The sequence below is a fragment of the Rattus norvegicus genome, chromosome 4 (genome assembly GCF_021556685.1).
Source record: "Rattus norvegicus strain SHRSP/BbbUtx chromosome 4, alternate assembly SHRSP_T2T, whole genome shotgun sequence".
In the NCBI taxonomy this organism is placed as follows: domain Eukaryota; kingdom Metazoa; phylum Chordata; class Mammalia; order Rodentia; family Muridae; genus Rattus; species Rattus norvegicus.
Window position 1 is genome coordinate 181,539,421 of NC_141537.1, and position 22,728 is coordinate 181,562,148.

The window sequence follows — 22,728 nt, forward strand, 5'->3', positions numbered from 1 at the left end:
CAACCACTCATATAACTAAAAATAAATAATTTTAAAAATTCATTATCAGGGCTGGAGAGATGGCTCAGAGGTTAAGAGCACTGGCTCCTCTTCCAGAGGTCCTGAGTTCAATCCCCAGCAACCACATGGTGGCTTACAACCATCTGTATTGGGATCCAGTGCCCTCCTCTGGTGTGTCTGAAGACAGCTACAGTGTACTCATATATTAAATAAATAAAATTCATTATCTACAGTGAAAGTGAGGCTCAGAACTAGTTCTATTATTTCTCCCTTTATAGATTATCTCAATATAAAGATGATGGTAAAGAGAAAATGAAATATGCACTTATCACAGTACCTGGCATGTCTCATTCAAAGCAATCTGCTGTCATCTGTTCATCTCTGTAGCAATTCCCTAAAATTTCTTTCAAACTGAAGACTACCTGAATGCAAACTGCCACTAAATTTGAATTTGGGGAGGAGAGTCTGTTTGCAATATTACAGAGTGCTATCATCTGAGTGCATTACAGAATCTTCAGAAATATTATTTAGGCAAGGTAGAAAGTCTGTCTTTCAGTAAACTGCTTCAAGTAAAGAGATTCTAGATTGTGTCTGCATACTGCCGAGACCTAGATCTAAGGCCTGGGTAAGCAATCTGGTCGCCTGCAGATGGAAACGCTGAAGAAATCAAGAGACCTCTCCCCTTCATACTGAGAACCTGCACCGTGAACCAACTCAGACAGTGGCACCCAGTTCTCTCAAAGTCCAGTCTTAGGTTTCTGTCGTGATAAAACAGCATGACCAAAAGCAAGTTGGGAAGAAAAGGATTTATTTCAGGTTACATTTCCAGTCCACCATGTGGGGGAGTCAGGGCAGGAGCTGAAGCAGAGGCCCTGGAGGACAGCAGCTTACAAGCTCACTTGAGTTCTGCCTGTTCAGGCCGTCTGTTCTGCTTTTGGTTTTACCTGGTTTTTCAGTAGTAAGAATGCTGCCCAAAGTATTCCCTGGGTACATGTGCACTCTGCGCTCAAAAGGTTTCTTCTTGTTGATCAGAGAAGATTGATTTATTTTGCTAAACTCCGTAAACTGCAGTATCCATGGCAGATGCCATTAACTACATACAGCAGATTCTAGGATGACATCCGGGTGTAACAGAGACTTCTGTTTATCGACAAACATTTCTGTGAAATGGCATCCAAACAAAAATTCAAGAAAGGTTTAAGACTGCCTGATGTAAATACCCACCCAAATCATGTTTTGAGAATACAAAACCTAACTGTAATTTATCACACCCAGTGAATGGACTCTGCCCTGCCCTGAGCCAACAATGGTGCTGACTGAAATCAAGTGCTATAGCCTCAACTGATAATCAGAATATCCACTGGATTCGATGTTTTTCTGGTTGTTGCTATGTGATGGTTTATCTTGTCAACTTAACTGGATTTAAAATTACCTAGGAGACTGTTGAGGTACACCTCTGGGCATGTCTTTGAGGGAGTTTCCAGAAAGGTTTAACTGAGGTTAGATGAACCCTGAATGTAGGCGGCACCATCACATGGACAGGGGCCAGCACTGAAGTAAAGGGGAAAAATGAAAAGAAACAGACGTCTGGCTATACTCTACCAGGACAATGATTTTTGTCATTAAATTCCAATCCAATAATTTACCAGGTATTGCCTCATTTTTATCAAGAAACTAATCAGTGGTTTATCACCTTCCCATGTATCTTTTTACTTTGATTCACAACAGTTGCAGAATTCATTAAATTTTACATCTAAGAAAACTTGAGGCTGGAAAGATGGCTCCATGATTAAGAGGACTACTCTTATAAAGTGCCTGAGTTCAACTCCCAGCCTCCCACATGGAGTCCCATATGGCCTCTTCTGGTTTCCATGGGCACCAGGTACACATGTGGTACACAGACCCCCATACAGGCAAAACAGGCCATGCACATAAAATAAAAATAAACCTAAAAAAAAAAAAAAACCCTTCTTAATCAGACACTAAATTAGCACCTTTCTATACGAAGAACTTATTTCAAAATATCCAAGCTAAATGTGGTTCTGAGTATTCAGACAGTATATAAAGACAAAGGCAGACTGAACCACTATACAACTATATTTTGCATATAAAGTAGTAATTTTGATTTTTTGGGGGGGGAGGGCTGTCATTTTGTTTTTCTGAGATAAGGTTTCTCTGTGTGTAGCCCTTGCTGTCCTGAAACTTGCTCTGTAGACCTAGCTGGCCTAGAACTTAGAGGTCCACCTGTCTTTGCCTCCTGAGTACCAGGATTAAAGGTATGTGTCACCATGCCCAGCCTCAAAATGGGAATTTCATATAGCTAAAGCTAGTAATGTCAGGTCACCAAGAAATTAAAACTTCCTAAGTGTCAGTCTAGATGATGTAACCTTCTAAAGTAAGACTATGCTTTAAATCTGTAAATTATTATGGAAATTCCTATCTGCTCACTTGGCCAACATCTATATACAATTACATGAATGGTGTGGCAGTCACATGGCAGAAATGAGAAGGCAAGCACCTCAGAACCTCACCTAGGTGGTTTCAATCTGAAGCAAGGGTGTCTGAGTTCTTCCTAAAGGAGAAACCCAAGTGCAGTGCTGAGGACTCAAACACGTGGTTGCACTCCCCAAAACCAAGCCATGTATTGTTTAGGCTGAGTCTTACTACTTACATGAAGCCTCAATGCCAATCAATATATTTGTGACAATTTTAGACATTCAAATATAAGCCTCACGATTTAAGACTGTGTCACTTTTGCCTAAGCTGCAGTGACAGAAGTAAAAGGATTTAGTGGGTACTCGTGTGACTGCAGTGTGCCTGTTTTTCATGCTAATTTAGAACCTTACAATCGCAATGTCTCCTGGACTCAAAATTCCACTTTACATACTCAAGAGATATAGGACAAACCTAGAAGTAGGTAACGCCAAGATAACACGTTATAAGAGTCCAGGCAAAAACAAAACAAAACAAAAAACAAAAACAAACAAACAAAAAAAACAAAACCATGGGAAGGAAGTTAGCACAACATGGAACATAAACTTGGATGATTCTGAAGACAAAGGAAACCAAAGTTCTACCAGGTGAGAACAACCAACCTCGAAGATCCGCCTCTTCTTTTGTGAATTTCTCTTTCAATATAAAGAGTTAATGGACAATAAAAATGTAGTATTGTATGTAAAGTCACACCAACTACTTGCAAATTCTGGCTTCAGTGGGTAGCATGAGCACACAAAGGCAAAGCATCAATAACAACCCACCCAGCTTCCCCTCAGAGAAGCACTCACTACACATCAAGCTGGCAGGTAAGAGCTGTATTAAATACTACAAGCTCACCTAGATTCTGACCGAGCTTTATAAATTCTTGAAGTTGGCTGTTAGAATTAAGAGAGTAGTATCTTTTTTGCTAAAGTAAGACTCCAACACTTTGCATTTAAAACATTTTAATAGTTTTATTTGGCAAAGAGAAGCCTAAGAATTTTTTAAAAAACATTTCCAGAGGGAACACTTTTTTTTTTTTTTTTTTTTTACCATAAAATAAACTGTGTTGTCTGGAAGGGCAAATCTCCAGTGTATATATTTTGACTCTGCCAATCTTAGAATTAGTACAAAAAAGATAATTTGTTGAAATTCTTTAAAAATGTAAAAACCAGTCCAGGCAACATAACTATACAATCTTGCTGTAAAAGTACTTATATGAAATTCTGCCAAAATATTTTTCGCAATATACTAAATTCAGTTTCTCAAGTTACTCTTCATTGGCGGCTGGCTTTCCCATTTTCTGTTGTCTCCATCCTGAAAAATTCAGAAAAAGGAAAGTGAGATGGTGATAAAATATTTAGCAGCAATTCATAGTTTTATCTACTTTTACCCATTGGAACTAAAATCTAACCTATTCACAACAGGAGAACGTGGGCACTTTAAGAAAGGGATTGAAGTTCGGGGTCCTCCAGTCAGTCCAACCTCCTCACTGTGCACATGAGAGAAAGGTGAGCCTGTAAGCAACAGGACACTTCCCTAAGCTCCCTCCCTGTCCCACTCTCCCTTCTCCAAGCAAAGGAAAGGGAAGTCTCCATTTAGTCAAAGATTTCTAAGACAAGAATTCCTTTTGCAGTATACTATAGGAGAATTTCTTCTTAAAACAACTGATTAAAATGATCATGTTTGAAATTTATTCTAATACTTTTAATATTACATAGACTCAGTGTGTGGTTTAACCCCCGTGAAAATACAGTGCTCTAGGGAGCAGACAGCTTCATAATCACAGTCAATAAACTGGGCCTGCCTTTTGTGAGAGCCATGGGTCTAACAGGTTATATCTTTCTCCTTAGAGGCAATGTAAGAATTAGCTCATAATAGCAGAACAAAACTGCTGACCAAAAGTGAGCAGTTTCATTACGGGACTACACAATCAACAAAGCAGTTTCCACAGGAAATTACACAAACCCATTTTCCTCCTTAAGGTGTTGATATAGCTCTGCTCTGTTATTGACAGAGTTCAAACGCCCAGCAAACTCCTGGTGCTTTCTGGAATTGGCAGTGTTTATTCTGTTACTCCACAAGGATAATAAGGACACTGGCCCTGGTGTTAAGAGCAGAAAGAAGAGAAAAAAGCAGAAACATTACTACTTCAAGTTTTAGAAATGTAAACAAATTTAACCCTCACTTCTGTTGTTCATTTTCTACTCTTCAAGCACTGTTCAAGAAAGTTGAACAGATTTTCACCAAATCCACAGGACACACATAGAAAAACCAGCCTTAAGGGCAGTGTAGGTAGACATCAAGCACAAAACCGGCTTTGGGGGGACAGAAAGTGGGAAGTCTCTTCCAAAGCACATGAAATTGGTTTAAGGAATGCTGTTGATCAGAAAATTGTAAAGATTTAGCTTGTAAAACAGAATGAAAGACATGAAAGTGGGAGGGGCATCTAGGAAAGAGGGAAGCAGGAATTGGGGGCAAATATGATTCAAATACACGTACGAAAATGCAGAGTAAAACAAATCTTTAAAGTATACCTTAATTTCTCTTTCTAATCCATAGTGGAATATCCAGCATGTGAGATATATAATTATCAGTAACACCAATTTAAACCCTATCATTCTAATTCTGGCAAAGGCCTGGAGAGGTAGGCACCAGACTACTTCAAGGTGACGCCTGTTTCCCCAAATGCAAAGAGATTAGTGGCTTGAAGAATGAGTATGTCCTGGTGTACTCACTAAGGAGTGACTAGCCTGCCTGCTCAGAGAAAGACCTGCCAGTAATGCTGGGCTGCCCTGCTCTCGATGGCTAGGAGACCCAGGCATCAGACAGTCTGATGATTTTTCCAAAGACCCTAGGAGGACTGAACCCAGGATACCTTCACAGACAATAAGGCCCAGAATGACATCAGGAACTCGAGTCCAAGTCCCATCATTTAGACCTAGAATTACTTCAAGAAAAAAATTTAAGTTTCTCAGCCTAGAAATAAGATTAAAGGTTTCATAGTGAAAATATGGTTTTAACAGTATCTTCACTTAAGCTTGGTCATATGATACTACTAAATGAGTATCGTTACATTCTTCCCTATGTACCAAATTGGGTAGAGGGGAGAACAAATATTTCTTTTTCACAGGTAGGATCTAAATTTTTTTTTTCTTTTTTTTGGAGCTGGGGTCCGAACCCAGGGCCTTGCGCTACCAATGAGCTAAATCCCCAACCCCAGGATCTAAATGTTATGTGATGCGGACATACATATCAAAGTGGGAGGGGGATTTCACGTGTATGCACATGGGAAAGGAGGGGGATTTCATGTGTATGCACATGGGAAAGGAGGGGGATTTCATGTGTATGCACATGGGAAAGGAGGGGGATTTCATGTGTATGCACATGCACATGGGAAAGGAGGGGGATTTCATGTGTATGCACATGCACATGGGAAAGGAGGGGGATTTCATGTGTATGCACATGCACATGGGAAAGGAGGGGGATTTCATGTGTATGCACATGCACATGGGAAAGTGGGAGGGGTAATGAAAGGACTGTTGAGGGATAGCAGGTGCAGAAGAGCATCTCATGTGGAAGGGAACTATGAGCAACACACCATGATGCACTGAGTAAATACATCACAATAAAACCAATTACTTTGTTCATTAATTGAAATAAATAATGATAAAGAGGCTTAGGGAACAGGTTGTCCTCCATAAGCCAGGACTTGGCAGTTCCAGAAATATAAGCAGATTTAAGCTTCTAATTTACAATTCCTTAAAGTATAGATTTTATATAAGGTATTCTATTTTTCAAAGTGTTTAAACTGCTACTATTTTTTTAAATGTTAAAAGTATCTTCACTACCAAGGTTGTAAACAGCATCTCCGGGCATGCGGGTGTCAGCAGCTCTCTTACAGACACAATGTGAAGTAACACCGCACAGAAATGAGGGCTTAGTTGAACTGCCCAGGCCACTGCCAAGGTTGTCCTCACCTTTAGACTTTTCCATGTGTGGTGTCTCATCCATTTCAACAAGGGGCTTTTTGTTTGGAGGTTCTGGAGAATCAGGTGAGTCCTTTATGACCTCCGCTTCGGCCAACTCTTCTTTCCCTCGTTCTAAAATCCCTTTCAATCTTGTAGAGGAACACATAATGAAGCAGAGTTTAATTTACAAGTCTATAAATGGCCCAGTAACTACACTACTGTGTGCATCAGTATTCATAAAACATAACTGATCTCACAAAAAAATCTAAAAATCATATAAAATAATTTAATGAGTTCAACACAATTTTATTTCCCTTTACAGTATTAACAGTCTAGGAATTAGTCCAATATAAAAGTTAAGACCAAACCAGAAAACTTATCAAGTTAATAGTCAAAAGGTTAGAAACAATGTAATTACGCACAAGACCTTGTGCATAAGATGTTTCATATTTTAAAAATGAAGGGAAAGAAATCTATCCCAAATCACAAGTCAGATTAGTCCTTATTGATGAGTGTGGAGCGGTCTGTGTGACGAGGTATGTTCTCAGGTGTCCTTACTTGCAAGCTTTAGTCTACAGCTTTTCCTTGGGATAGAGTCTCAGTGTGTAGCTCTGTCTGGCCTGAAACTCTCAATGTAGACTAGGCTGACCTAGAACTAAGATCAACCTAAGTGCTTCTGAGTGCCAGGATGAAAGGCCCTACTCTAAGCTTTTATTAGGCTTCCTTAGTAGGAGGAAGACTTCTCATATATGCACAAGGCCATACACTGAAGGTCAAGTTGGAGCTGAAGTAGTTCTTTGTTTTTCCTACAGTCAGCAGGAATGTTCTGCCTGTCTTGAAATGACGAGGACTTCAAGAACTACTGTCAACATATTCCTACAGACCAAGGGTGACTGCAGTAGACACGGGACCACGTAAGTGTGAGCAGTAACTGTGAAGGCAGAGGCTACTTGCCAACTACAATAAATCTAGCTGTCTCGTCTGACTTGTGACAAGGACGTAGAAATTGATACATTAAGGTATTTGTTAACTTTTAAATATGGGTACAAGCAATTCATGTACAAAGGCATGTGTGTGAAGGTCAGAGGACACCATACAGGAGTCAGTTCTCTCCTTCACCATGTTGGTCCCAGGGATCCAACACAGAGTCAAGTGTGGCCTCAAGGGGAAACAGTGTGCTGATTAGGAATGATGTCAAAATTAGGACTGTATGCTGGTCTGCTCCAAAGAGCAACCTGAACCTAATTCATACAAGACAGTCCTCCACACTGTGCTGTGATCACTGAAGTGTGGCCTATCTCTAATATAAGGCAGAGTGTTCTTTCAGGATGGGAACTTGTGACAAATGACTGGCCAATGACTCACTAAACATAAAATTGTGTTTGTGCATTTTAGAATATTCAAAGTACATATTGGTATCAAACATCATAATGACAACCAGAAGCTAGTTAGGAAAAATTAACACATTTTTGCCATAACAATAAAAGTTCATACCATTTTAAGGCACAGAAAGATGTGGTGACTAAGAGTGCAGTCAGTGTAGACAAACACCTGGATGGAGTGAATGTGTGACAGACTAAGGTGTGTGCTAGGGGACAAATCACCTATCTGCGTCTGGCCGGGGTTTTTCCGAGCCGTGCTCCTTCCCAGCTTGTTCAGACTTGTCCTCTCTGTCCTCCCTCTTCCTTCCTCGCTTCTTCCGTTCTTCTTCTTCTGGGGGTTTGCTCCTACACGCCATCAGACACTCCAAAACTCTCTGATGCTTCTCAGAGTTGCTGATATGGGCTCTTACAAGAGTCTCTAGTTCATTCCACATGATCCGGTACTGTTCATCTCTGGAGTAAACATCAAAAACACCCTCAGAAATGCTCCTGGTCATATCTAAACATTAAGTACTTGCTATGGTAAAGAAATCGGAAATGGAGACATTATTTCTTTCCTTTTACTCCATAGTTAATGGTGGAACTCCAAGTTACACTGTAGCAATGCCTACCATTATATGTCTCCACCATATGGTACACACCCTCTCAGATAATTTATACACAGAGGAATTATCTAAAAAGTAATGTCTGTTAAGTAAACATGCTGTATGAAGGTGAAAAGGAAACAGCACTACCTTTTCGGCCCCTTTCCTCTGGTACCAACTGTAGAAACAGGAAGAGGGTCATTCTTTCTTTCCATATCGACTAAGTTGTATATAGTTTTCTGACAGTTTAACACATCCTCTTCTGTCAAAGACTCTTTCACAATGACACCAGCTAATGGAACTACCTGTTAGGTTAAAAAAAAAAAAAAAAGAAAAGAAAAGAAAGAAAGAGGAAAAGGAAGAACTTGGTTTAAAGCTGACTTTAAAGATGGCCACACAGAGGGGAACACTGTAAGCACTGCTTCTGTCCACAGTCACTAATTCTTCAGTCACAACAAACTCATACTTCCCATCTTACTTAAGAAATGACACCAGTTACAAATTATAAAAACTTTTTCTAAAAAAGTATATATTTTCACATACACACTAATCCAGAAAAAATTGACTTACCGCTTGCATGTTGAAAATGGTGGTTTGTGAAATAATCATGGGCCAGTAACGGGTGTGCTTTTCTAACTGATCCTTTGCACGTTCCAACGGGATCTCTAGACTTGCATCCATTTTATATCTGGGGTCTAGAAAAGGAGTTAACCTGTTTTCCCTCATAAATTCACCAAAATCCTAATGATAACCAGATAAGATACAATTAGAAACTAGTCTAATGTTCCATCACAGTCCGTTTCCCTCATGTCCTCTGTCCTGTGACTGTCAGCAAAGCCCTTGCTCTAACAGTGACCCACCTCACTGCTCGCCCCACCCCCCTTTGAGGTTGAACGCTATTAACATTTACACAATGGACACAAAGCATGCCCTACTTTACTCCTATGATGTCACTGCTTTCTCTCAGATGTGTGAGTTAATCACATAGCAAGGCCAAATTGCTTATGGAAAGCTGCTTTGATAGAACTTCAAAATGATGAATGTTAATCTTTGAATAATAGAATTATAGATAAGTTAGGGTTTCTGTTTGTTTGGTTTTTAGATGTCTTTAGGTTCTCAGTTTTCTATAATGAATACTGATTGACTTTCAATCCCTCATGAAAATAACTACGAAGAATAAAAGCCTAACAAAATAATAAAATTATATATTTGGTAGTTTATAAAGAGTAGTTATACACATAAATCCACATTTAAGTTCCACAACCATCTCGAAAAAGTAGCCCTGAAATATCAATATATGCAAAAGAAAGCAGTAATTTAATTATATCCTCCTCTCTGTAACTCTAGTGTTTCAGAACCCAGACACTTCCCAGTCACTGAATCTGTCACATGGCAGAGTATTCAGTGATGATGGTTAATGAAACAACAATCAGCTTTTCTGAGACCGCTTTTCCCCAAAACCTTAACGTATAACAAGAATTCTTGCTAATTGACTTAAAACAAAATCTACAGAATAGTTTAAGTTTTATGGCAGGGCTGGAAAGATGGCTCAGTTGTTAAGAGCACTGGCTACTCTTGCCAGGTTAGATTCTCAGCACCCACACAGTGGCTAACAACTGTCAGTACCTCCAGTTCCAGAGGGTCCAACACCCTCTGCTGGTCTCCAAGGGTACCAGGCATGCACAGGCACATGGCACACAGACATATACAGAGACAAAACACCCATACATATATACACCCATACATATATAAAAAACATTTTTTAAAAAAGTCTCACTGTAATCCGATAATCTGTAACTCTTCCTCCACAGCCCTCACTAATTGAAGGCGGATCTTCTAGAATGGATCGAGAACTGCTAAGGACATGCAAAAAGATCTCTCCTCCATGGCTGCTAAGCATGTGACTGATGACTTTGGAACCTGACTTTCGTGGCTGCTCCAGCAACACAGACCGACCTGTGAGAGCAAGATCAAGCTGTCAGTAACAAAATTCAAACAGCTGTATTTTAACCAGCACTGCTAAGCTAGTGTGTCTACACTTCTCTCTTAATATGTAGTTTCTTTCAGACTCTTTAAGGTTTCACAGGTATGGCTATTTCCCCAATTATAATGGTATGACTGCTTTACTGAATTTCAAGTTCACATATAAATTTCCTCCTAGACATTCAAAATCAATATTAAACTACTGAGGGATTCTCAGGTTATTAAAGTCACAAAGTATCTGAAGAAAAGGTACAGTCTCAATCCCCATCCACAATGCCACCTTCTTGGCATAATTATTTCACATGCTGAATGCGGTCAAATTTAGATTTTACATATTCTGATAATCAAACCGAACATTATAATGAAAATAACCTTGGAAAAAAGACAGACTTTTAATCAATAGTTCCAAAACTTAAGATTGCCCTAAGCTTCCAAAAAAGTGTTGTCAGAACCTAAGGATCAAATTTCTAATAAAAATTCTTAAAACTATGTTGGATAAAACTCACTTAGATATAAAGCCTGGAAATCAGAAAGAAAGTAAAGCTCTGCCCCCAGCAAAACGGTAAAGGATATTTCTAATAACATGATTTAAAACAATCTTGGCAAATAAACTACAGTGACACAAATGACTCCACTTATCAGTAACTGAAGTAAGCCATTAAATGATGAAGTTACCATTGAGGAGAAAATTAGTGAGGCAGGAAGAAGGTCTACTATTTACATCAACAGGTGAGATTCGGTAAGCGCCAGTGCAGTAGTGTAATTCTGAAAGAGAAGAGAACTCTGATTTGAAAGAATAATAAAATATAAATATATAAATCCTACACCTAAAAGAAACAAAGCCTGCTTACTGAGCCCCTTAAGGTAATGAAAAACAAAAATCCAAAAGGAAACCCGAGACCCAACAAAGCTGTGCATGCTCTGGCTCCCCGCCCCTCCTTACCAATGCTGTTGGTCCTGGGTGTGCACCACTTCAGGGTTACTGTCTCTTTAAATGGCCCTTCTCTGCTGCTGCCCCCTGAGTGGCCGTCACCTTTAGAGAGGTCACAGAAATATTAACTTTACTAAGGAGATCGCCAAAGTGGTGGATATTTAAGTTTTCAAAGTAAGTTTAAAGTCTGGGAGAGAGAAGAGCTCTACGAGAACACACTTTTCAGTCTCAGTGGAAAAGGCCAAGTAGAAGATGGATATAAACTACAGTTGGAATCGATAAGGAATTTCCCTCCAAATTTGTCATTGTGCTTTTTATCCACTACTTTAATTAATTTGGGTCACTGTCTTAATAGCCAGTAATAAAACTTGTATAGACTTCAGATATGGTGGTCTCTCTATGCCCATGCCAATAAACAATAAATTAACATAGCCAATCCTCAGAAGGTTCAAGAGTCTCAAATGCACAGGTGACCCTAGTGAGCTTCTCTAGAGGAAGCACACAGGCTCTGGAAGCTTCTCTAGAGGAAGCAAACAGGCTCTGAGGTAAGTATGTAAGGAGGCAGAACAGCGCCGTTGCTTTCCTAAGACCTGCAGTGTGGCAGAGCAGATCTGTCAATCCAACAGTGGGCAAATTTGAAATCACAAAGTCCACAAAGATACTTTGATGAAGAAGATACATGTAAGTGCTATGAGCGCCTCCAGCACAGAGGTCTGACCTATCTAAGGCACTGGAGAAGCCTCCTTTAGATATAAAGACTGGCTTAAATTCTCAGAGAATAGTGTAGAAATTAAAAGAAAGGAGGAAAAAGCATTCCAGGCAGAGAGGACAGCAGATGTCAAAATCTTCACAGCAGGGAGCAGTGAGAAAACTGAGGGAGGATCTGGCAATGTAAGCCTGAGAACTCCAGGGTGGGGTGGGGCTGCATTCTTCGTTTACCTGGCTAACCCATCAAGAGTGGATACGTTTAGGAAGTTTCCATGGCTTGCTAGGTGAGAAAATAATGGGTTCCATTCAGAAGCAGCTAGTGGTAGCAGAGATGCAGAAATGGATGTATCAGAAACACACAATGAGTTTAAGGAAACAGGAAGATAAATTTCTATAGAAAGTGTCGGGAAGGCATCTCAAGATGATAAGGCTTCGGTCTAATAAAAATGCAAAAACAACAGACTATACACACAAAGTGCTCCATCAGGGTCACGAAGCTTACCAGTGTTCTAGAGTGATGAGCTTTAGATGAGTACTGACACCAAGCAGGAGAATACAGAGACGGAGCTCGGGGAGATGTCTGGGCTAAAGTCCAAGCCCACTGCTAACTGTGACCCTCCCTGGTGCCCCCTCCTCAGTACAGCTTGCCAAAAGCTCAGTCATAATCACATGCAGCCTTCCCTCTACATCACAGGGCTCTGCTCCTACTGCCACACGAGCACGTTACAGTGGCTTAGCTTTTATTTATGTGCACATATGTTCAATGTAAAGGCATGGATGTTGCTAATGCCTCCTGGGACTGACCGACCAGTCTCTGCTCCAAACTGGCTTTGCAGGCTTTCTCGGGGTGCCAGAGATCTGACCTCGCTCAGGTTGTTCTGCTTTCATAGTAAGGGCTCTTACCCCTAAGTCATCTCCACAGCCAAGAAATATTTTCATAGCCAAGAGATTTTTATACAATCTTCTAAGTTACTGTCATCATCTCATGGGCTCTTAGAATCTCCACAAGCTACATTTTCAAAAACAAGTTTTGTACACTCCCTTGCTAACATCAGTGGATTCACTATCATAGTAGTTTTTCTCCTGCTAGTAACCCAGTCAGTGAGTCCCAAGTTCCCACAGACACATAGCCTGCGCTGGCTCACAATTATGCTTCAGAATGACTGTGCCCGACTGCTCGACATCAGTCCTGTAACTGTCAGCACCAATCCACAAAGAAAAGCTTACAAAGATTTAAACAATCTTCAAACCTTCATGTGTCATTCAACTCTAGGAGTGTATGAAATATCACGATCCATCCTGCTATAGCATCTGCAGTCCTTAAACACAGAAAGTGAAATATAGAATCACAGAGCTGTTGTCCTGGCAAAACCCTTGCTAAAGCTCTTCCTTCCTACCCTAAAGCAGGAGGGTGCAGTGATGGAAATCACAGCCTAAAGGAGAAAGCAAACTCTGCAGGAGCTCCAGTCAGGAACCTGAAGACAGGAACTGAAGAGGCTGAGGAGGAACGCTGCTTACCAGCCTGCTTACCCTGGCTTGCTCAGCTACCTTTCTCAGGATATACCGAAACCCACCTGCCCAGGGATGGCAGTACCCACAGTGGGTACAACAATTAGCAATTAAGAAAGTGCCCCACAGGGGTTGGGGATTTAGCTCAGTGGTAGAGTGCTTGCCTAGCAAGTGCAAGGCCCTGGGTTCGGTCCCCAGCTCCGAAAAAAAGAAAAAAAAAAAAAAAAAGAAAGAAAGGAAGGAAGGAAGGAAGGAAGGAAGGAAGGAAGGAAGGAAGGAAGAAAGAAAGAAAGAAAGAAAGAAAGAAAGAAAGAAAGAAAGTGCCCCACAAACATGGCCACAAGCCAATCTGATGAAATAGGTTTTCCAATTGAGATGCCCTCTTCCCAAGGGAATGTAATTTGTGTTAAGTTGACAGAAACGTGATGGTGACACTGCACAGACAGGAGTTTGGACAAAGATGAACTGGTGTGCTGTGGTGAGAGAGAAGCCTGGGTGATGCCGCTTACCACTTCTCAGGCAGTCTACATGTGCATCCTTGTGATGGAGCAGCTCCACGTCGTAGTTGGCGGATGTGTTGGCGTGCTGCTCTTCCTTTAAGCAAAGTTTAAGACATGTTAATAAACGTGGGTCTGCTTTCAAAATAATGAAATAAGTTACTCACTTTCCTTTTTACGTACAGTGAGGTCAAATACATTCTACCACATTAGCTAAGTAACAGGATGGTTTGCTCTGTCATTTATTTAAAGATGCGATACTTTCCAACAGAATAACAAACTCTACTGTAGAACTGAACCCAGGCACTGAGGTGATAACTTTCTCATGTCAGGATTAACACAAATGACTCTTCTAGAATTTTTTAATTTTACTACAGATGTATTTTCTTGCCAATAGTTTTAATACCAAATATACTATCATTGGAATAATTTATGTAAGTTGAACTTAAAATAACTGTAAAAAATAGGCAACAGCATCTTTAAATACCTGCGGTGAATTAATGAACACCACTTATTTAAAATAGCAAATATGAACTAACCAACAAGCTTAGTAGCTTGTTTTTAATACTACCTATTAACAGAAGGAACACAGACTACAGAGGCACACAGCATCAAGTCCAACAAGCAAGCCACCTGCCTGCCTTCTTGGCATTTCTGTTTCCAACTCAGATATAAGCTGGAGTGTATTACAGAGTTTTACTTGATCACTGTCTCTCATCAAACGCCTGATACAGGGTCTCCTAGAACTCCTAGCAAAGAGCCAGCCAATGGCATTGGGAGGATAAAAGATGAAAATCTAAGACTTCTCATACAAGTTAGTGTCCATGAGATAATGGCAAAAGAACTGAAAACAAGGCTGGGTAGTACTGTGATTCACAGCTGTGAGCCTAGCATTAGGGAAGCTGAGGCAGGAGGATCACACATTTCAAGTCAGCATGGAGTATAAAGTGAAACCCTGTCTCAATAATAAGCAAAAAAGACAAAGTTGAAACTGCACTCCAAGAAAGTCCATGAATTTTTAGGCAAAAGCCGTTACAATATGGACTCAGTTTAGTAATGACTCATTTGAAGCTGTGGACCAGGCTTGGTCCTGGCAACTTAATGACAGCATGAATAGAGTGGTAGACGCCTAGATAAGCCCACTGGAGTAACCACAGGCTCATACCCACGGCTCTCCATCTGAAGAGCTAAATCAACTGGAAGCCACGGGCTGTTTTTCGCTAGTCAGTCCTATTCTCAACATCTTTACACTTGGGTGGGTAAGAATGAAAGCATAGGAAGTCAAAGATCCACGCAGATATACAAAGTAAAATCTAAGTATACAGTCTCAGGAAAAGAATCACAGAGAAATAATTTAAAATATAGATTTTAATGAAAAAATAATAAGAACATAGTTCTTAGGAATCTCATATATGTTCTTATTTAGAAATAATAACATTACAACATTTTGTTCTGTGATCCTTTCTTTTTGATTTTCAGTATTTACTGACCTGTTCAAAGACACTGAATGTGGGCTAGCAAAACAAAATATGATATGGGGAGAAAAAGTAAAGGTTCAATTAAAGTGAATAAGGCATATCAAGCAAACAATTAAAAAGCACAGGAGAGCTCTCAGAGCTGCCTACCTTCATAGGGATGTTTGTGATGGTCGTTGAAGCCAAGTCGAAGTGTTGCTGTACTAGAACATTCAACTTGGTAGCAAGATGCCGCCCAGCTCGGACACTATGGACTTCACTGGTCAAAACTGGGGACAACTGTAGGAGAATATCAAGAAAGATGATCCACAGAACATTACTTCATGGTAGCCCTATGCAGAGCACTTTACTGTAGACTATAGACTATCCAGTGATGAGCCAAGAGGGTATAAAAGCTAGCGAGAATAATTATGTCATCAATGAAGTTTCACCTGTAACACACATGATGTGTTTACTATACTACAGGTCAGGAACTATGTGAGCATTACATAGTCAAATACACAGTCATCGTCCTCTTAAAACAGATTGTCACCACTCATAAAATACATATTTATATTTCTTAACTTCTGCTTATCAATAGGAAAATAACCCTGAAGTCACATAGAGATACTATAAGGAAAATAACTCACTTTATAAAGGACAAAACTGCAGATAAAAATTAAAAAGGGGGGTTGGGGATTTAGCTCAGTGGTAGAGCACTTGCCTAGCAAGCGCAAGGCCCTGGGTTCAGTCCTCAGCTCCAAAAAAAAAAAAAAAAAAAATTTTAAGAAGGAACATGGAAATCACCACAAACATCTGACTTTATTACCTACTGGTAATGAGGTAAGGGAGGAAAAACTTAGTAAGCTAACAGAAGTTTATTAATTCTAGGGCAATAATAATATACTTAATTGTTTTAGTTACCAAAAAAGTAAAACCTACATATTGTATCACAAAAGAAACATTAAGTAATCAAGAAACCACCTAAAAATGATAAGTCAAAAAGCTGAAAATATCACTTAAATTCAAAAATTCATATTCTAATGTAATAGTGGATATGGTTAAAAAAATCTAATCAAATAAAAATAAAAATTAGCATACTATTATTCACTTACAGTAACTACATAAATGGATAGATTTGTATTTCTAAATACATACTACCAATAATACCTACCAACCAACAAAATTATCTTTTCATTTAAAATTTTTCTACTTTTAAGTTGGTTTCTTTGTCCTCTGAGATTATTAGAATATATTCCTTTTCTCAAAATGAAGAAAAATTAAAGTTACTGAAGTAACTAAAATTCACAATGAAGAATAGTAAGAATAAAAATTGTATGGATCGGCAACTCATTTTATTAAAATAAGTGTCAGTAATGAAGGAAACACATGAAACATATAACATCTGTAATTACAACAGACTATTCTGACTAGTTAGATGTCTGACATAAAGGTTTGTTCTCAGACTTTTAAATAGTTTCTTGGCAGAAAAAAACAGTAATGTGATCAGTTAATGCTGTCTTCCACACTTACTTCCTTTTTAGGACGATCAGACACAAGGCTATCTTCACCAACTGGATAGGTGTGAATCAAGACCAACTCACATTTTTGAATCTGCATGAGACTTAAAAAAAAAACTTTCACTTATAATGTTAGAATAGATATTGTAAAGAATTCAGGCAAGCAGACTATTTCAACCTTATCAAAATAAACAGTATTATGTACATAATAAAACTATAATCAGATATCACTCCTATCACTCTAAGCTCAACAGTTACCCAGTGTATAATGAGTAATTGCATTCGTTTAAATGAAATGCAAAACCTTTCTCTGTGTATTTAAGCAATAAAAACACTGAAGGTTGGTGCCCCACAGCCATGTACCAGGGCCCTGCTTTCACATGATGTCACTGAGGTAATGCCACTCCTATGCCACGGGCAGATGAGATGCTCAGAAGAAGTTACTATGACAGTAAGAGACTGTTCAAAGCAGAATATATCCAATTACGTGACAATCTTTACATAATAAAAATCTTTTCAAAGTTAAAAAATAACAATGAAGAAAAAGGTCTCACAATTTCCTATAATTGTCACAAAGAAAATGAGTATCTGTATATTGAATTTCTTAGTTTTAAGGACAAAAATCAGGCAATAATAACAGCAAAACGTAAATGATTACTTCTAAGACTACAAGACTAAAAAATGTCCCCGATTTTTTTAAATGACATTTTTACTTTTTTATGGGAGGGGGTGTACAGTGCACATATGGAGATCAGAGGATAACATGGGAGTCTCTCCTTCCACCACAAAGGTTCAGAATTCATGTTGTCAGATATGGAGCCATCTCATCAGCCCTTCCCTAACCTTGTATTCTGAAGCTGACTGTACTATATTCACAATGAAAATCCATATATCCTACATTGTACATCATACGCATTCACTGTTAGTTATATTTATGTTCTTCCTGACTCTGAATATAGGTGCGACTGTTTCTTCCTGAGCCACTTTCAAGTGAACTGTACAGGACACTAAACACTTAAGGACCTTCTACTAAAGACAGTCCCACTTCTAACAGAAATGTCCCTAATTCCACATAAGAAAATTAGTAACTGCTCAATCTAACCTGCAGTCCAGGACAACTGCAATAAATACACCCTTATTGGCTATGCTGCAACATTTGTCTATGGACCTGGCAGATGGGACAGAGTTCCCAAAAACCCTTACTTACAGGACTTCAGTCTTAAGTACTATGGGTACTGAAAGTACCTTCAGCTCTCTAGCATTTGACCTTGCATCTTGGTTCTTGACAGCTGGTTGCTAAATCTCTGAGAATTTCCTGGGTACTAGATCCTCTGTGTTAATGACCTGACTTGGGATTCTTCACAGCCCCTGGATGGAGAAGATATTACCAGAAAGACTATGCTTTCATTAGACGCTTGGGGCCATTGAGCCCTACTCTGCCATCCTTTAGGAAGGAAAGAGGGGGCCAGAGAGTATCCAGTCATGCCTGTGTAACATCTTCATGAAAGCCCCAGAGATAAAGGGGCTCAGCATCTTGACATGAACACATCCACACACCATGAAGACAGCAGATTCATCTCCGAGGGGTAAAATCTCCCACACCTGTGACTTCCTCTGCTTTGTGCTATGTCACCTGCTTCATCTGTATCCCTTAAAACACATTAGTATACTAGTTCACACAAACTGTTAGACATGATGGGGCTGTGGGAACAAATGATGGTTGGTAAGTCAGACTAGCACTGGTGTCTGAAAGGGTAAGGAAGGTATTCAATCCTGAAAAGCTGAGCTCTTACTATGTAGGGGCTGCACTAACTCCAGAGAGCTGATATCATACATGAACTGCAGGTTACCCAGATATTTTCCACAGAGTGGTAGAACTGTTTGGTATAGAAAAACAAACAAACGATATCACTTTTGATCATCCCTACACACTGCTATGAGTATAAAGAAAAAATGTTCTTTTCAACTGCTGTTGTCTACAATTAAGCCCCCACCATGCAATGAGCTGTTACATTCTGAACTAGTAAATAATGAGTAAAGACATCCACAATTTGCATATTTTTTAAGTTCCTAGAAGGGTATGATAATGACCTACAGAAACCTATAATTTAGGTATTATTTTAGCATTCTGAACCCTTTTCTTGTGAAAAGAAAGTGATACTCTAAAATGTAAGAAAAATAAAAAAATTCTTATCAACTTATAGCGTTATACTAATTTATTAAGTAAGAAAAATCAAGGAAATACTACCAAACATACTAAAAAAATTGTTGCAAATAAATATGAAATTATATCATGTGAAGTTAAAAACAGTTATTTCATCTATGACTTATACTCACTGATCTGAATTTGCAGCGAGCTTGTTATGTTCATGAATTGTTTCCTGGACACAGTCTTCAAGCATTCGTACATGACTATCACTATGTTATTTAAAAAAAGAGAGAAAAATTACAGCAACAAATAGTAAGAAAACAGTCAAAGCGGTAGCATGCTGACACTGGCACACAAAATTACCTCAGCAGGGGCTGAGGGAGTGCTCGAAGGTTAAGAGCAAGTACTGTTCTTGCAGAAGACCTCAATTTGGTTCCCAGCACCCAAGTCCAGCAGCTCACAACTGCCTGTAACTAGCTGCAGGGGATCTGAAGTCATCTTCTAGCCTCTGCAGTACCTATACTCGTGTGCACAAACCCACTCACAGACACATGCGTACATATAATTTAAAAAATAATAATAAATACTTTTCAAAAAATTACTTCAGCAAAGACTGTCCTGAACATATCTCATTTGTATTATCAAATTATCTTTAAAAAAAAAAATCAGTGAAAAACAGTCTTATCAATTTACATGATAATTTAAACATTTCCACCAAGATGACTTCATTGAGAGTTTTGCTCTGCAGCCCTAGCTAGCGGGGAACTCACTACATAGGTTAGGCTGACCTCAAACTCAGGCCATCTTCCTGCCACACCTCCCAAGTGCAGGACTGCCAATATGCATAAGCATATGCAGCCTATCAGGATGGATTTGTATTAGAACTCAATACGCCCAGTCCCAATATCAAAGAAATGCTAGAAATAAAATAAATCAAGAAGCAATTGCATATCCATACGTATTTAGAGGCTGTCCACACTTAGCCCACCTTTTTGCATTTGTAATGCAGATTATCCGTCCTCTATTCCCAACTCGTTCTGCATTCTCCATGAGTAAAGTACGAGCCTCATGTTGGTATTCGGTAATTTTGCAAAGGGTTTCCACTGCTGCAACAAGACCATGCAGAATGCTGCAGCACTCTGGATCTGCCCGAGGGTTAGGAGGCCCCACAGTAGCTAGTGCTGCCATTAGCTAAGTAAAAGGAGAAACAACCATGTTGACCCCAAAAAAAAAAAAAAAAAAAAAAAAAAAAAAAAGACAAGTTAGACAAAAACATCCTGAGGAAACTATAAACCAATACTTCTCAAAATATGGACAAGGAGCCAGACAGCTGGTTCAGAGATTAAGAGCACTGGCTGCTCTCTCAAGGAACACAGGTTCAATTCCCAGCACCTACAGGGCAGCTCACAACTGTCTGCAACTCCAGTTCCAGGAGATCTGATACCCTTACCAGATATATATGCAGGCAAAACACCAATTCACATAAAATAAAAATAAATAAATCATATATATGGATACAGACTCCCTGAACAAAATACTAGCAAGCCAAATCTAACAACACATGCCATAACCATGGAGGATTTCTGTCAAGAATGAAAGTGAACTTAGTATCAAATGGAGGAAGAGGAGAAGGGCTTGTGGGAGGGAATATGGGGAGAGACAGCTAAAATTAAGGCATATTTGAAGGGTAATATGGAAACCTAATACGGTAGAAATTTTATAAAATACACACACACACACACACACACACACACACACACACACACACGAAAGTAATCTAAGTGAAGAAAACAGTCCCAAATGGTCACCTCATGTAATCAAATGAAGCTTCCAGAACCAGGACTGAGTTACTGGCTAAAGGGGCCCCACAGGGATCTTCAAACAACCCAAGCTGTTGCTGAGACTGTAGGTTGCTTTCCACAACTGACAGCAAAGCCCCATTGCTGCAGACAACACCCATACAACTCACTGAATATGGGTATGTCAAGCTGGTCTCTAGAAAGTCTTCACTCTTACATTCCAACATCTTTGGTACAGGAAGGTACTCTGCATGCTCTCAAAACACTAAGACCCTTAATCTACAGTGATGTACTGCCTGCAAGACGAGATAAGGTAATGGTGGCTCAAAGCCTGCTGGAATAACCAACCAATAACTGATCTGACTTACGGCCCACTTCCTGAGATGGAGCTCATACCCAACACTGCTTGTGTGACCACAAACTGGAGACTAGAAAGCCCAGGGATGGAAAGTAAAACCAACTGATAATGGTCTTGATAAAATGACTTATGATATTGTTATTCTCACAGATCAGTGCCTTATTCAGCCATTACCAAAGAAGCTTATTCTTAAGAAGATAGGAGCAAATACAGAGACCTGCAGCCAAACATTACGCAGAGTAAGAGACCTTGGAACACCGTGGTTTGAAAAAGAAATGGTCCCCAGTGGCCCATAGGGAGTGGCACTACTAGGAGGTGTGGCCTTGTTGGAGGAAGTGTGTCACTAGAGATGGGTTTTAAGGTTTCAGAACCTGATGCCACTCCTAGTGGCACTCTCTTCCTGCCTGTAGAACTCTCAGCTACCTCTCCAGCACCATGTCTGCCTGCATGCCACCATCACTCCTACCATGAAGATACGGAAATAAGTCTCTGAACTGTAAGTCAGCCCCAGTTGAATGTTTTCCTTTATAAGAGTTGCCATGGCTACAGTGTCTCTTCACAGCAATGAAACCCTAAGACAAACACTCAAGACTAAATGGGATGTCTCCAGAAAATCTTTCCCCTCAAAGCTCAGGGAATCCCTTGGAAGAAGAGGTGAAAGAGTTAGTTGAAAGGCCAGAGGGATGTATAGCACCTAGAAAACAAAGCTCTCTAAGTCTGTTGACTCATATGAACTCAGACTTGGGCAGCATGCACAGGGCCTGCAGAGGCCTGGAAGGGTCCTCTGTGCTTACATTCTGGCTTCCAATTTAGTGTTTTTATGGGATTCCTGGGTGTGTGAATAAGTGAATCTGATTCTTGTGCCTTCTCTCCAACTCTTTTCCTACTGTTGGTTTGTCTTGTCCAAGTTGGATATGATAGTTTTACCTTATTATATTTTATTTTGTTACATTTTAAAAAATGAATGAATGAATGAAAACCTAGCTACTAGGGTAAAGGTTAACAACTGACCTGTCAGTTTTACCTGCTAGAAGAGGGATAATCAGGTTTTTTTCCCCAATGGAGTGACACCGGGTATATCAATCACTCTAGAACATGCCTTATGATTCGGAGTAACTAGGTGACCAACATACTATGGACTCCACAGTTTATTTGGTTATAGTTTGGTGGGCTTTGCTGCCATTTGTTCTGGGTGATGTGTTACTTTATCTTCTTGGTTCTGGGGAGGGAAGGTTGTCATGTTGGGTTTTTGTGGTTTTTTGAGAAAGAACCAAAAGGTTGGGTAGGTAGGGAAGGGGAAGAACTTGGGGTAAGGGAAGAATACAATCAATATATATTTAGATTTTAAAAATGTTTTGAATAATAAAATATAATAAAAAAGAAAATCAAGTTCATTTAGCATCAAAAA

At 39.5% G+C, this 22,728-nt stretch overlaps 1 protein-coding gene across 5 annotated transcripts in view; it reads right to left on the bottom strand.

Moving 5' to 3' along the window:
- Positions 1–3,423: 3,423 nt before the first annotated feature.
- Positions 3,424–22,728, bottom strand: part of Ints13 (integrator complex subunit 13) — a 31,619-nt gene continuing 12,314 nt past the window's right edge. The window contains exons 4-18 of one of the 5 annotated variants that reach the window (XR_015685837.1): positions 20,152–20,354; positions 19,352–19,432; positions 17,028–17,118; positions 15,666–15,794; positions 14,053–14,137; positions 11,339–11,428; positions 11,071–11,160; positions 10,190–10,368; positions 8,983–9,107; positions 8,563–8,717; positions 8,051–8,281; positions 6,456–6,595; positions 4,444–4,579; positions 3,890–3,967; positions 3,430–3,792 (exon numbers count right to left, since the gene is read on the bottom strand). Coding sequence is in view for 3 of the 5 variants with exons in the window: in XM_087659373.1 (XP_087515499.1) it covers positions 3,753–3,792; positions 3,890–3,967; positions 4,444–4,579; positions 6,456–6,595; positions 8,051–8,281; positions 8,563–8,717; positions 8,983–9,153; positions 10,190–10,368; positions 11,071–11,160; positions 11,339–11,428; positions 14,053–14,137; positions 15,666–15,794; positions 17,028–17,118; positions 19,352–19,432; positions 20,152–20,354 (1,899 nt within the window). In the remaining 2 variants the exon portion in view is untranslated. 5 annotated transcript variants of the gene reach the window in all.